This window comes from Ochotona princeps, chromosome 19, assembly GCF_030435755.1.
Source record: "Ochotona princeps isolate mOchPri1 chromosome 19, mOchPri1.hap1, whole genome shotgun sequence".
NCBI lineage: Eukaryota > Metazoa > Chordata > Mammalia > Lagomorpha > Ochotonidae > Ochotona > Ochotona princeps.
Genome location: NC_080850.1, coordinates 17,477,916 through 17,493,337, shown reverse-complemented (window position 1 = coordinate 17,493,337; position 15,422 = coordinate 17,477,916). Strand labels below are relative to the sequence as shown.

General features: G+C 36.0%; 1 protein-coding gene across 2 annotated transcripts in view; it reads right to left on the bottom strand.

The window, feature by feature from the left end:
- Nucleotides 1-1,968: 1,968 nt before the first annotated feature.
- The window catches only part of CLINT1 (clathrin interactor 1), a 65,019-nt gene continuing 51,565 nt past the window's right edge, over nt 1,969-15,422 (bottom strand). Inside the window, exons 9-12 of one of the 2 annotated variants that reach the window (XM_058677864.1) lie at nt 10,866-10,940; nt 6,851-7,137; nt 4,654-4,858; nt 1,969-3,314 (exon numbers count right to left, since the gene is read on the bottom strand). In XM_058677864.1, the coding sequence (XP_058533847.1) occupies nt 2,968-3,314; nt 4,654-4,858; nt 6,851-7,137; nt 10,866-10,940 (914 nt within the window). In that variant the 3' untranslated portion in view covers nt 1,969-2,967. The remainder of the gene's footprint in view (nt 3,315-4,653; nt 4,859-6,850; nt 7,138-10,865; nt 10,941-15,422) is intronic. The other variant, XM_004587488.3, reaches the window with a different exon arrangement.

Genomic DNA, 15,422 nt, shown 5'->3' with positions numbered 1-15,422 from the left:
ACAAATTCTGCATCTTAGCCAGTAAAATACAGCGAAACAACGGATCACCATATTGAGACAACATAAAATCCCGAAGAAAAATTCTTTTGTATAGGAAAAACTATTATTTCACATTTAGGAAAAAAGTACTAACTCTTTCAAATACAAGTGATTACAGACCCCAAATTATGACTGAACTACTACCACCCTCTTAATATTCTAAATAACTCAGGCAATTGAAACAGAACTCCAAAGTACTGTACAAGAACACTGTGCATTTATGGTTCTTGAAGATATCAGAGACAAACAAAATCTAGAGGAAAACCAAAATGAATCTGGAGTGGCTAGCTATGTGCAAACACTGCCGGTAGAGAAGTCTGGTTGACCCCCACAGTATTAGGCAGTATGACAACTGGATACAAACAGAACTTTGGGTAAGAGGGAAAGCGGTATAGAATTAAAAGAGAACCCCACAGGCAGTGGGCTCACAATGGCTCAGTTGGCTAATTCTGCACCTGCCAGTACGAGCATCCCATATAGGTAGGTGCTGGTTTGCACCCTGCCTGAACCAGTTCCACTTCTGTGGCCTGGGAAAACAATCAAGGATGGCCCAAAGTCATGGGTCCCTGCACCCATGCGGGACACCACAAACAAGCTACAGGCTTCATAGCAGGCTCAGCTCTTGGTGTTGCGGCCACTTGGGCAGTAAGTGGATGGAAGATGTCTCTCCTCTCTGTAAATCTGCCTTCCAATGAAAATAAATCTTAAAAAGAAAACAAAGCCATTCTCTCGTCAATTCCAAGAGAGTTGGGGAAATTCATATCTGTTTTAAAGCATCACTTAGTAATCATTTCCTTGAAATTTGATAGATGGCCCCTTTCCCCAAAAGGAAATTTTTCTTTTTCATGGGCTGTAATACAAAAAATATTTTGAAGATATTAATTACTAAGATTCTAAATACTAAATGTGTGTTGATTAAAAAAGAGACAAGGGGTACTCTTAAGTATCCTGAGATAAAATATAGGGAGGCACTGGTGAGGAAAAGTGCTTGCCAGAAAAATCTTACCATAAAAAATTTTAACCACATAAGTCCAGATAAAAAATATGTTCTTCCTCTAAGAAACACATAGTTCTCAATTTAAAGAAAAACATTATTTAACATTATAGGTTGTAAATGTAAGTGGAGCTATTCTACTGTGCTGCCACCAGAGGTTGGCTTGATTGGTCTGAAGTAACAACACTTGAAAGCTCCTATTCTTTGAAACTAATTTAAACACACTGAATTGTTGAAAGATTAAAAACCGCAGTCAGCTAATTACACTCTCTCTCATCTCTTATTCAGCAAATGAATCACTTTTCATTACCACTTAGCTGAAGTACATGAATTTCTGCCTAATTAGAAATGTTGTAGATGGAGCATTAGCAAGAATAGAGCAGGTCAGGATATCTGTGCTGCTTCATTTTTAATTCCTAACAGTAGAGTCTGATAGAAAAGAACAGAGAAGTCATTAAGTAATTTTAAATTATTTATAAAAATTACTTTGCCCAAATTATAATTATTTTTCCCCCAAACAGTCTCAAATGTCTAATAAGAAAAAGCAGTTCAACACTGATTTTAATGAACATTTTAATATTGTGTATAACAGAACATTATGAATACAATGGAAACAAAGGTTTATCAATTTAATAAAAAATTTCAACATAAAGTGGAGAGGTAATAATTTGATAACTATATTATAATATTTAGTTTAAAAAATATTCCCAGCTTGAGGGTGAAACAATTAATCTTGCATTCCAAACTCTAGAATCATGATTTTCATGTGAGTTCAATGCAGAATTACAGCAGGAAAACAAAAAACATTTTAATTAATTTCCTTTATCTGTCATTAAATCAATAAAATCTTTGACTGCTTCAGGTCTCCCTTTAATAATACATATTTAACGCCTCTCTATTGGAGCCATATTGCTAATGGCATATTACATACAGTCAAAACCCAAACAAAACAAGTACTGTATAAAATCTAAGAGTGAACATTTTGGATTCTAACATTGATATTTAACTTAAGGTTTTAATGAATTTTTACCTGTTCAACTTTTTTTGAAAAGACATCGAAAAAAAAAATATTTTTTGCTTTTGACTTTTCTTTTGACTTAAATGATGGCTACAGGGATAAACACGGAAGGAAGCCTTGCCAAGTTAATCACTGCAAACTGTAAATAATGACTGCAAAGAAACAAATAAAATACTTTTTGCTTGTCTGTTTGTTTAATTTTAAAGGAAACCATACAGCAGTCCTGAAAAAAATATTTTTCCTAGTTCTCCAAAGGATAATTATAGCAGAAGACATGGGAAAAGTCCCATAGCTATTACCAATTGCTTAAAGTTTTGTACAATAAAAATTTGGATAATAGCAGTGTTGCTGGAACATTAGCAAAAGTATATACATTCCAGTTACCTTTGATTTAGCCATAATCACATATGTATGCTTTTTTTGGACAAAAATATATATTTTTATAAAAAACCAATCATCCAACATTTTTAATGATTTCATATATGGACTCAAGAGTGGTAGTAAAAGGAACAGACCCAATTATGACAAGGCGATTCAGGGACAGCAAAATCAAGTTCCTCAGGAAAACGAAAGTATAAAATTAGAGATTCTAACATTTACTCAGCCCTATTTCAATACTCCCACACAAATTATGATGTTAAACGGACTCTTTAATTTATAAAGGCCTTCAGTGTTCTTACCACTCTACTAGTGGTCCATCCTCACTGGGAAAAAGGACTGTCTCAACTGAAGTGCTCTTGCCTGGCCTTCTGAAATTCTAGATACTTCACTTGTATAAAATAGCTTTTTTGGTTCATTACGTAGGTTTATTTAATTAACTGATAAAAGAATGTGGAATTGATTAGCACTGTCCATCCCAGCATCACCTATCTGCACAGCTAAAAATTCTTCATTTATTCTGCTTCTTTACAATCTCTTATTTGCTAAAGTTGGCGAAATTTGCAAAGGCATCTTGCTTAGGTTGCACAGTTCCAGAAGTCATGGCTATGTTGGGCATGCCCATTCCCATCGTGCCTGTCAAGCCCATCCCAGGAGTGGACATTCCCAAGTTCATGTTCATGCCCATCATGCCCTGGTTCATCATCGGAGCATTTCCCAGAGGGGCCATGCCCATGGTGCTAGTCATCACACTGGGCATGCTCATAGGCATGGGTCCCCCCATCAAAGGATTAGTTTGGGGCCGGACAGGAAGCATGTTTGACGGAGAACTGAGGTTCACGGCTCCAAAACTTTGAGTCATCACATTCATAGGCTGTTGCATATCTACCAGAAGAAAAGAGACGGAAGAATTTTAATACACTGAATTCTTACAGAGCATCTAAAATAAACAAATAAAAATATAAAATTTACTTTTCTTGGCCATCAATACTTCTAACCCCAAAATAGTGATTATAAAAGACAATGGATTTAAACCCGTTATTCTAGGAGACTTAGTGGTTGTTGGCTTAGTTTCTCAAATACGTACCAAGAATTAAGAATGAGCATGGGAAAAACATGAACCAATTTTAAAAAAAATTGCTATAAAAGCTACTGAATTCTAAACAGTAGTTGTCAAGAGGTACTGTGCATCACTATAGATTCATTCTACTTTTATATTATATCAAAAAATCAAAAGTACATAGATTTATATAAAATCATGGAGTTGCTTTTACAATAAAAAGCTAGCAACAAGGTAAGTAACCCAAAAAGAGGAATTCTATTACTGGTATGATGAATACTTTAAAGATCCAAAAGTTATTTCTCCCAATATTCACCAAGGAATAATGATCATAAATTAACACAGAATGAGAACACAAAGAAACATAATGCAGATTGATTCCAACTACTAAAAATATCCTTGTAAAAGTTGGAAAGATGGGGGCACAGTGCGATAGCCTAGCAGCTAAAGTCTTCGCTAGTATGTGCTGGGATCCCATATGGGTGCTGCTTCTAATCGCGGCTGCTCCACATCCGTTCCAGCTCCCTGCCTGTGGCCTGGGAAAGCAGTCAAGGAGGCCCAAAGTCTGGGGACTCTGAGCCCTTGTGGGAGACCCAGAAGAAGCTCCTGGTTTCAGATCGGCTCCTCTCTGGCCACTGCAGCCACTGGGGAGTAAACCAACAGATGGAAGATCTTTCTGTCGCTCCTTCTCTCTGTAAATCTGACCTTCCAATTAAAAACAAAAAACCCAAAAACCATTAGAGAGATTGCGTCAGCTAGAGAGACGCACTGGCAGCCAGCTGTAAAATGATCATCTTTTAAAAAAGAAAAAAAGATTTGGAAAGCTGTATTAATGACGATTATCATTAGTGTCATTTAGACAGTCTTCGTTTCTGCATTACATTAAAAAATTTTAAATAGCAAATATATTTACTTCAGTAAACAGTCCCCCCAAATTCAATGCAATACAGTAAGTATTATCATATCAAGAGCAAAACACAAAGCAAGTTAATATGCTAGCAGGGACATCAAGCGAATATTATGTGAAAAGTTGTTGTGTGGGAGTAAAAGGAATTTAGTTCCTAAATTTGTTATATATTTTTAGTTCACAGCTTAAAGTAGTCCCAGCATTAAGACAAAAGGTAAAAAGTACACAAAGAAGTGAGACGTCCTGAAATAACTTACTCTGTTGTTGAATCATTGTATTTAGCGATGGCTGTTGGGGTTTGGAAGGCTGCATACCAGGTAGCAAGTTGTCCAGGCTGATGTTTACACTGGGGTCAGACCAAGTTGAGGGCAGGGTTTTGCTGACTGATTTCTGGACCATATCTGTATTCTGATTATAGAGAGGATTAGTCTTCTGCAGCACTGTGCTAACATTTTGCAAAGGCTGGAAAACAGAAAAATGTTCTAAAAATTAAGCATCTGTTTCCCAAACAATATCAGATGGTAATCACTAATCTAATCAGAAACCATAGGAAATTGAAAATGTTCTATGCTAATGTCATCAATACCCTGATCATTAGCTTCCTAAGGAGAGCCCTCCCAAGTTCTAATCAGATTTGGGGTAGAAAGAACCCACAGTATGTCTCTACACTAGCAATTACTCTTCTGTAACCCAAAGTCTAGAATTTACCATCCTTCCCAAGTGTTCAAGGCAATTCCCAACTTCAGATAAGAATAGTTTTAAGGAACTATGTGAGTGGCAATTTCTATAAACAGAATTTTAAAATATAAATTATATTTAGCATAGCCTGAGTGTCATTTCCCTACTGTATTCATAGTTCCACTTCCTAACATGAGTGCATTTACTGACCAATTTAGGATAAACTAGAAATTCAGGAGAAAGAAGCAAAAGTATTTGGTAGCTACTAAAGCTAATTGTGAGAGGGACAAAAAAAAAAATGAGAGGAATAATAATAGGAAGAATAATTCTTAAATATACCAACAAAGAAATCACAACATAGTTGTAACTGTGACCAAAGACAGACTGGCTTCATGCTAGTATCATAAGCTATGTCTAATTTCTGTTATACACAACAGTCAGCTTGGTGCTGCTTTCTTTTTCCCCTTCATCCTAACACCCAAAAGAGGAAACTTCATACATTAAAATGAGTAATTACCATCATAAACAAATATCTACAAGTACTTTAATTAAACACCCAAGTTCCTGATACAACTCAGGCATATATTTGCTCGCCCTAAACTTGCAGAGATTCTAAGTTCATAGTAGGTAATTTGAATTTAACTATAAAAAGTACATTAGGGGGCCCGGCGGCGTGGCCTAGAGGCTAAAGTCCTCGCCTTGAACGCTCCGGGATCCCATATGGGCGCCGGTTCTAATCCCGGCAGCTCCACTTCCCATCCAGCTCCCTGCCTGTGGCCTGGGAAAGCAGTCGAGGACGGCCCAAAGTCTTGGGACCCTGCACCCGCACGGGAGACCTGGAGGAGGTTCCTGGTTCCCGGCTTCGGATCGGCGCGCATCGGCCCGTTGCAGCTCACTTGCAGAGTGAACCATTGGACGGAAGATCTTCCTCTCTGTCTCTCCTTTCTGTATATCTGACTTTGTATAAATAAATCTTGAAAAAAAAAGTACATTAGGGTATTGTAATGTTACTTGTCCTTTATAAAAATGAAAGTTGAAAAAATAAACGTTTTATACAGCAGGCTCAGAAAAGGAAAATACTCACCCTTTGAAACACTGAGTTTTTATATTAGCATCGATTATTTACAACAAATTAGGGATGCGATTTTAAGGATATGAATGAATGGAAATTTTTCTGAGTGGGAAAAAAAAGATGGAAAACAGTATCTTTTTTTCCCCCAAAAAACAAGTTTCAAAATCTACTGAATACTAATTTGTTCTAAATAGCCCTGCAGTATGTCCCTTCCTTATGCAAATAATTTTGCTCATTTTTACAGAGATTTACAAGATGTGTGAGAAGATCTAACCCTATAGAACTCAAATGTGCACATTAGGGGAAAGCAAATCAGACACGTGTGTACATAACAGAAAAGGAGCACTTCAAATTGTTAATGGGAAATGGAATTTAAAACAAAGGTTTTTAAAATTCAGGTTTGTGAGTATACACGGCCTTGTGCTGCACAATGTTCTGGTCAACAGTGGCCCACACACTAACACCTAGTGGCACCACAGCTCCCTGACTTGGTCTAAGAACATTCGATGATGTCTACGCAATAACAGAACACCTTATGCTGCATGTCTCAGAACACGTGTATCCCTGTTAAATTACACAGAACTGAATATATATGCACTCATGTAGATATATACAGAATAAGCTAACTTTTATTTTATACTAGCCTATTATTAGAGCATCTCAAAGATTGTGGATCATAATTTCTAAGGAAAGTAAACACTTACCTGTGATCTTGACATGGGCAAACCAAGTCCTACAGTATTAGTGCTCATCATAGAGAAATTCATACTCTGGGAAGATGTCATGGTCGCTTGGGATGAGCCCATTAGATCAAACAGGTCTGAAGAGTTTGAGGCAGCTGCTGGAGGGCCTAAAGATGGCTGTGACCCACTAACAAGTTCTACTGCTGATTGTGTGGCACTACCAAAGAGCTCGCCACTGGAAGCCACAGGACCTGATGGGGCTTGGCTGAAGGCACTCCAATCACCAAAGTCTCCATTCCCACTTGTTGCTGTTACCAAGACAAAAACAAACAAAAACAAAACACAACACAAACAAACAAACACTGTAAAGGTAAGAAACTTCCTGAAACACACAGGAGACATGCTAACAATCTGTGAACCGAAACAAATTAGAACTGATCTGAGTCTACATCTACAGGTATCATCTCCATATGGACATTATTCTTTCTCGTGGATATTGCATGAATGTTAACAAGGTAACAAAGGGAAAAAAACTGTATATACACACTGAAACTTTGCAGGTCTATAGGTAACTTGTAAAAGTCATCATAAAAATTTTACTTCAACTGGGCCCAATGTAATAGCATAGTGGCTAAAGTTCTTGCCTTGAATGCACCAGGATCCCATATGGGCACCGGTTCTAATCCTGGCAGCCCTGCTTCCCATCCAGCTCCCTGCTTGTGGTCTGGGAAAGCAGTTGAGGACGGTCCAAAGCCTTGGGACCCTGCACCCGCGTGAGAGACTGGAAGAGGTTCTGGGTTCTTGGCTTCAGACTAGCTCAGCTCTAGCTGTCATACTCACTTGGGGAGTGAATCAACCGACAGAAGATCTTTCTGTCTCTCCTCTTCTCTGTATATCTGCGTTTCCAATAAAAATAAATAAATCTTAAAATTTTTTTTTTTCCTTCAACCAAATACACTTCCAGTTAAATAAATATGTTCTAGCCTGGGACTCAGAATACAAGGAAGAAACTCTCGATTTGCTTAAATTTCTGCTGGGTACTTCAGAATCTTCTTATGAGGAGACATTTGGTAAAATTAGGGAACTCAATTCATTTTGCAAATTCACTTGAAGAGTTTATGGAGAAAAAAAAAAAAAAAAAAAAAAAAAAAAAAGAGTTTATGGAGAAATCAAAAAAGATGTATTCTATTTCATGTAATTTATTGTAAAAAGATAAAAAACAGATGGAATACTCTACTAAAATGAAATGCCTTTTAAAGGAGTTCTCACTCATTTAGCAGAAATGTTTCCATTTATAATACAAAGTTTATCACCATGATATATACTCTTCAGTACACGGCTTGCTTTAGGTATTCCTCTATTTACTTAAATAAAAACAGGAGAAGTGAAACTTATGGTAAGATTTAAAAAGCTAAGCAGAAACAAACAATTCTGTCATGACACTTCAAAATACATTTTCAACAAGTTTAAACTCCAACATATTCAATATCAAAACAGACAGATTGGGTCAGACTGTGGATAGAGCATACAGTCAAGGTCTACAACACTGGCACCCATTATGGGCGCTGGTGTCACACCTGGCTACTCCACAGCTAATCCTTGCTAGTGTCCTGGAAAAGCAGAACACGGTCCTTGCACCTGGGAAACCTAGAAGCCCTGGTTCCTGACTTCAACCTGACACATCCCTGGCTGCTGTGGTCACCTGGAGTGTAATGTAAGTAAGTCCATCTCACTGTCTCTCCTCTCCATAATTCATTCAAATAAGGAAAAACAAAAATCTTGAGAGAAAACTTCAGACATTGGTGAAGAGCACGGTGTTGTACTTTACTAGCTATGTGACTCAATGAATTACTTAACCTCTTTGTATTTAACCTGTATAGTGTAAATAGTGAAGGCTAAACAATTCAAAATATAGTATCATTCAAAGTTTTATAACTGGATTAACTGACAAAGTCCAACTATAGTCAATGCATTGTACTCTCTTTTCTCTAGGAATGCCATAAAGTGAAGTTAAACTCTTGTAAATTAAACATATATAATTTTACCTAGTTGGCACACAGTAATTATAAAGACATACAAAAAACTTTAAACTAGGCTATGTATGCATATAAGTAAATAAACCTTCCCCTAAGAAAGGGAAAAATAGAAAAATATGAATAAATGGAAGTTGAAAAGCAAAAGGTGAAGAAAAAGCCACAGAACTGTCACCCAAAAGCAAATAAAATGTATTTTTCAAGTTAATTAACACCATTTTTTGCACTCCAAGTTCATTTACAACTTGAAAATACATTTTGTCTAGCCTAAAAGGTAACCAACCACTGTAATACTGTCTCATTATGCAAAATATCAGATGAGATCATTTGAAGTTTAAAAAATTATATTTTCCCATTACCATACTACAATGGAATCGTACTCAAAAAGAAAATAATTCACAAAAGTCCCAAGCCCTACCAACAAATTAATATAAGAATTTGACTAACATTTATTATTTTACAGTATTACTAAAACATGTCCTTGATCTTCTTAATAAAAGAAACTGCACTGAATTCCAGTTATTTCTATACTTTAAGCAATTTAAACCAATCTAAGTTAAGGCTGCAGGATAATGGTAATCTTTATGCTGATTTTCTATTTGCTTTATCTATAAAACAATATAAATGGAAGCTGGGGAAAAATGTGTTGCCCCATCCAAAAACTCCGTATCTGAGATGATTAATCAAGGGAAAAATAGATTTCTAGAGGGGGATATACTATTCAGGAATGATTAATCATTGTTGCAACAGTTTCAGCCCCCTGTGTAATGGTGATCACATTATATTAATCACATGCATACAGATGAAGAAATGTATCACTTAGGCAATACTTAACATATTCAAAATACTTGCATAGTAGGCAACTTTATATACATAAAAACTTTGGGAATTACATAGGGAGTTAGTAAAATTAGGGCAACGTTTCACCTCAGTTTGTCTAAAGTAAGATACCAACCCTGAAAAGGCAAAATTGCACTACCAAAATGAAGCAGCTAATTACTAAGCAATTCTGGTTTCTGGAAAATCACTGGAGTTTATAAAACTGGCTGTCAAAATAATTCCAAATCATATTAAAAGCTATGTATTTTTCCTCCTAACTTCTCATAAACCTATTCCAGCCATTATTAAATACAAATTGTAATCAGTTTAATGTTATATTAGAGCTAACAGATTATTCTATCTGTAATGGAGTTGTATTCTATCAGTGAAGCTGTATTGTTATTGCCTTATTCACTTTAAGATTTTTATAGCTGATTTTTAAAATATCTTTCAAACTGCAGACTGACCAGATTTTATGAAACACTAAAACTACCAACCTTCCCAAAGAATGAATTTATAGACATTATTTTGTCTTCTAAAGAAGCAATTAATCTGATTCCCAGTTTTATAGAACTAGAGTCAAAGTTAAACAGATACCACAGTAAATGAAATAAGTAGTATGTCAGAAAATACTAAAAGACAAGCTATCTTAATGCTGATAATTTAAGCCTAAATTATGCTTGAACATTGGTATTAAAAAAATTCTAATAAAGTGAGAAAATTACTGTTGATTTCAACTGCTAATTTTTGGATATGTCAAAATGAAGTTCACTTACTTTCATAACTTATTAAGGTACCTAAAAGAATCGATATTGTTAAGACAGTCTGTCTGCCCAATCCCAATTAAATTTCATCTACAAAAATGAAATAACGAATGCTAAAGGAAAACAATATTCTTGCTGCCAAAATCAAATTATTGAAATTTACTCATGAATCCTCTTAGAACAGTTACAAATATGAGCAATGTTCCTTACATTTATCTGAGTAGCCTGCAATTAAATTAATTCACTTGGTACATTTAAGACCCAGTACAATGCACTGTGAATAATTTCTTAGAAATTATGATTATAAATACTACAAGGAGAGTAAGAACATAATGATGAAATCTGGGATGATGGGAATTTTTTTGTTCTGATAACCTTTCCACCACTCACTGATTTCTGGCCAATTAAATCACATCCTACCTTGGGAAGAGAAACTGCTTGATGCAGCTGCTGAGCCGAAGTCAGCAAATCCTCCAAACAAATCGGCAGATCCTCCTAGGAGTTAAAGAAAAGGAAGATGTTAGACTGTGAGAACTAGAGAACAACTCTAAGTAATTTCAGGAAGCCATACTTATGCCACACCTAAAATACTCAATATTAGAGGCCTCAGATCTCGCTTGTACATTTTTTATCTGGGTTTTGATGTCAATTACATTCCCTTTATAAGCTACCACAGACTTTTACAAATATCAGTCCTATATCTAGCAGATGCTTGAGATTGTAGTTATAATCACTCACTAATATTTCACAAACATAACATGCATATACAGCATACCTAGCAATTATGCTCTGTGCATAACAATATTCAACAGTTTTAAAAATCTGAGTAAAACACTGCTCGGGAGTAAATTATTCACACTGACAAGTAGGTAAAGTATGTAATACTTGATTGGACCCTGGATTTTTGGGGGAAAAAAAAGTGCTATACTCAAAGGATATAAATGAGATAGTGGGGGAAATCTGAATATGGTTTGTATATTAAGAAAAAAGTGTTTTAATTTCCCAAGAATGAAAGGAGAATGCTCTTGTGAGATTCATGATGAGATTTTTTTTAAAAAGATTTATTTTTATTACAAAGTCAGATATACAGAGAGGAGGAGAGACAGAGAGGAAGATCTTCCATCCGATGATTCACTCCCCAAGTGAGCTGCAACGGGCCGGTACGCGCCGATCCAAAACTGGGAACCAGGAACCTGGAACTTCTTCTGGGTCTCCCACATGGGTGCAGTGTCCCCAAGCTTTGGGCCATCCTCGACTGCTTTCCCAGGCCACAGGCAGGGAGTTGGATGGGAAGTGGAGCTGCCGGGATTAGAACCGGCGCCCATATGGGATCCCGGGGCGTTCAAGGCAAGGACTTTAGCCTCTAGGCCATGCCGCCGGGCCCCATGATGAGATATTTTAGATGCTAATGTCATGTCTGAAATTTCCTTTCAAATGTCACAGAATAAATAGCACACAAAAAACAAATAACAAGTAACTAAACATATTTAAATGAGAAAATTTTCTGTATTTCTGAAATTTTTAACAAACAAAAATGAAAGCTCAATTAGCTAATCCTCCCCTTGCAAGTGTCAGGATCCCATGTGGGCACCAGTTTGTGTCCTGGCTGCTCTGCTTGCCAGCCAATTCCCTGCCTGTGGCCTGGGAAAGCAATCAAGGATGGTCCAAAGCCTTCGGACCCTGCACCTACGTGGGAGACCCAGAAGAAGCTCCTGGCATCTGGCTTTGGATTAGCTCAGCTCTTGCTGCCACAGTCACTTGGAGAGTGAACCAGTGGATGAAAGATCTTTCTGTCTCTTCTCTCTGTGAATCTGTCTTTCCAATAAAAATAAGTAAGCATTTAAAAAAATTAAAATATGAAAATAAAAAATAAGAAGGGGAACCCTTTAAATTAGTTTTATAAACATAAGCCGAGGAGAAGACATTTAGTTAGTGATGAGGGTGCTTATGGTGCACATCACAGTACCTGGGTTTCCTGAGTCTGGTTCTTGACTCCAACTGCCTGTAAATTCAGACCCTTAGAAGTGGCAGTGATGACTCAAGTTACTGAGTTCCAGCTACCCATGCGTGAGATATAAACTAACTTCCCGCTACCAGCTGAATTAGGTCACTGCAATATTTTAGTGAACCAGAGGATGGGGGCATGCTCTCTGTCCATCTGCCCCTCTCAAAAAAATAAGTAAAAGTTCTAAAGTCAGTTTAAATACATATGAAAGAAGAAAAAAATATCAATGCAATGATTTCAGCATCTTTTTTCCCTCTTATTATTTATTTCATGTAAGAGGTTTTGGTTTTAATGTATGCAAAATAACAGCTTTTGCTACTCCTGACCTGCTGTTTTCCAAGTCTTCAAATCAGCCTCCATGCACACATTATATTCTCATACATATTTTGATCTGTAAACACTACATGGGTAAGAATATTATTTACAATTTGGAAAGATGACATGTCAAATTTTGATATTCCACTTTCTCAAATTTGATTATCAACAAAATAGCCAAATATCTGACACTTTAAGCAGTTGTGTTTATTTCTGTCCTTAAAGATTTCTGTCCTTCTAGGATTTCAACCTCAGAAGTCTGGAGAACCAGTGCAATTACTGTGCTTTTAGTGTTATGTGAACATTATCTAGGTTACAACACAGCTGCTTAGCCTGCAGTGCTTAGAAACTATCCAGGTGGGACTGGAACATCTGGGCTGCACTCAAACACCACCAGGGACAGCTTCCAACATCTGGTGCCATTTCTGAATTGTCTTATCGCTGCAAGACATTCTGCCCCATCTGGTACATTCAACTGGGTTAATTAAAGTAGAACTATCTCTCTGTCTTAATAAATGGCCAGCAGTAATAAAAGGAGCAAATCAGTTTCTGATACAGTGTATTTGGTATTCTTTTTGGTATTTGCACACTTACTGTAGTCAACTATCCAGCAAGCATAACTAATTTTTCTTTTCACTACCTTTCATATGCATCCTTGTACACATATCCTTACTCATCACTGACCTAATGCCTACTCAAGTCAAGGTTCTCCAATCAATGCTTCAGATTATTTTAATGCTTCTTTTTACTTCATTCAAAGGATAGTATCAGAGTGACATGGTCTTCTCTCCCTTAAAGGCACACACACGACAAAAGATCAATGAGCTCTACATTATAAAAACCAGAAAAACATGTTGAAAACAATGGATGCTTAACATTTGCATATTTGTTCTTTATGATATTCCTACTTGTTAAAAAGTATTCAACAAAATACACTGCTAAGTAACAGAATGACAGTAAATTAATGACCTTAACACTAAGAGATTTGAAGTTTCCCTTCAACCAAGAAGAGAATAAATCTAAATATGAATATTATGCCAAGCAGATAGGGGATTTTTCAAAACCTACATAGTTTAGCTACAAAAAAATTCATGTTGAAAATAAAGGGACTGAATATTATAGATCACAACTTCAAACTAGGGAAAAAATTTTATTTTTGCTACTCTACCTTCTACAACCTGAATTGAAATTATATGGTGGTCATAACTTCTTTCTAGCAAAAAACTCCCTTATCAGAGGGAGTTTAATATGACTACTTTGAGAACTGCAAGAGTAAGGAGCAGAATGAGACATAGCTATTTTACAAATACAAGCCACTTTTCTATGAAGCAGATTTGAGTATTTCTCTCAACTTCTCAAATGTAACACATTATGCCTGGACAGTTTAATATGATCTCCAACTCTGAAAGCTGTCTCAGAAATTAAAAATCTTCATTGTTTAGGAAAAGTTTCTCTCTGCTAAAATGGACTATCTATAATCACATAAATGATACTCATGCCAATGCTGAAATCCAACAGAAATTTCCTGCATTAAGCATTTTCCCAGATAAGCTGCATCTAAGGGAATGTAAATAAAAGACTACCAAAAATTGCTGCATGTGGAAGACTGCTAATTTTCACAAGAGCCATCCTTTAAGATTCCCTCATGAGAGCTGTCATTTAAATGAACCATTTCCATCTGCCTTCTCAGGGCAGCAAGGAGGTTATTTACAGTCACCAGCTGGGAACATGTATATTCTGAGGCAACATTGTGAAGAGAAATGTAGCTGAACCAGACAGTGTTTAAATAAAAACAGAATTTCCTTCAACAAAAACTTAAGCTAGATGGCACTAAGAATACTTTTACATGAATTCTAACATGAAATCACAAAATGTGAAAAGTGTAAATATATGATGAAATAATTAATTCCAAAAGAAGTTTTAAAAGATCAATAAAGACGAATATCCCCAACAGGAAAAAAAACCCAAAGGACATGAATAGACAAGTCACAACTGCTATGTACAAATATAAAGTGTTCAACTTCAATGATCAAACAAATGCAAAATAAAATATTATTTACATTGACAGCATTTTCTCCTTATGAAACTGGAGTATTCTGAAGTGTGTGTTTTGAGTTACTTTGCTTATAACAGAAAATGTTGAACTTCCCCTTCATCCCACAAAAAACGAGAAAACAAAACAGAAAAGAACGGATTAAAGTATGGAATGGCCACACATGGTACGATTATTTTTAAAATGGTAAGGAGATGGTGGGTGAAAAGCAGTTTATACATTAAAAAAATTTCCTCATGAAGAGCCAGAAAAAAGAACCTGAAAAACATTTACAACGTAATAAACGTACTGACTGAACAATGTGTCTTAACAATATCCACCAAAATTAATTAATTGTATGTGTCCAAATTAGAGTGACTTATTTTATATTGAATTTCTAAAATAAACATGCACTACTTTTAATAGTGCTTGAAAAGAGGAGTAAGTGGGAAAAATTTTATGTGTAGTTAACTTGGCTTAAAGCTAAAGATAACCTCCAATGAAATTCTACTTTGAATGTGGAGTACTGATGATGTAACGGTGTGGTTCATATTCATGTAAATAACCTCAACAACTTTTGAGTATAAAGCCACAGATTAAAGTTTCAAGACTACTGAGAAATTTG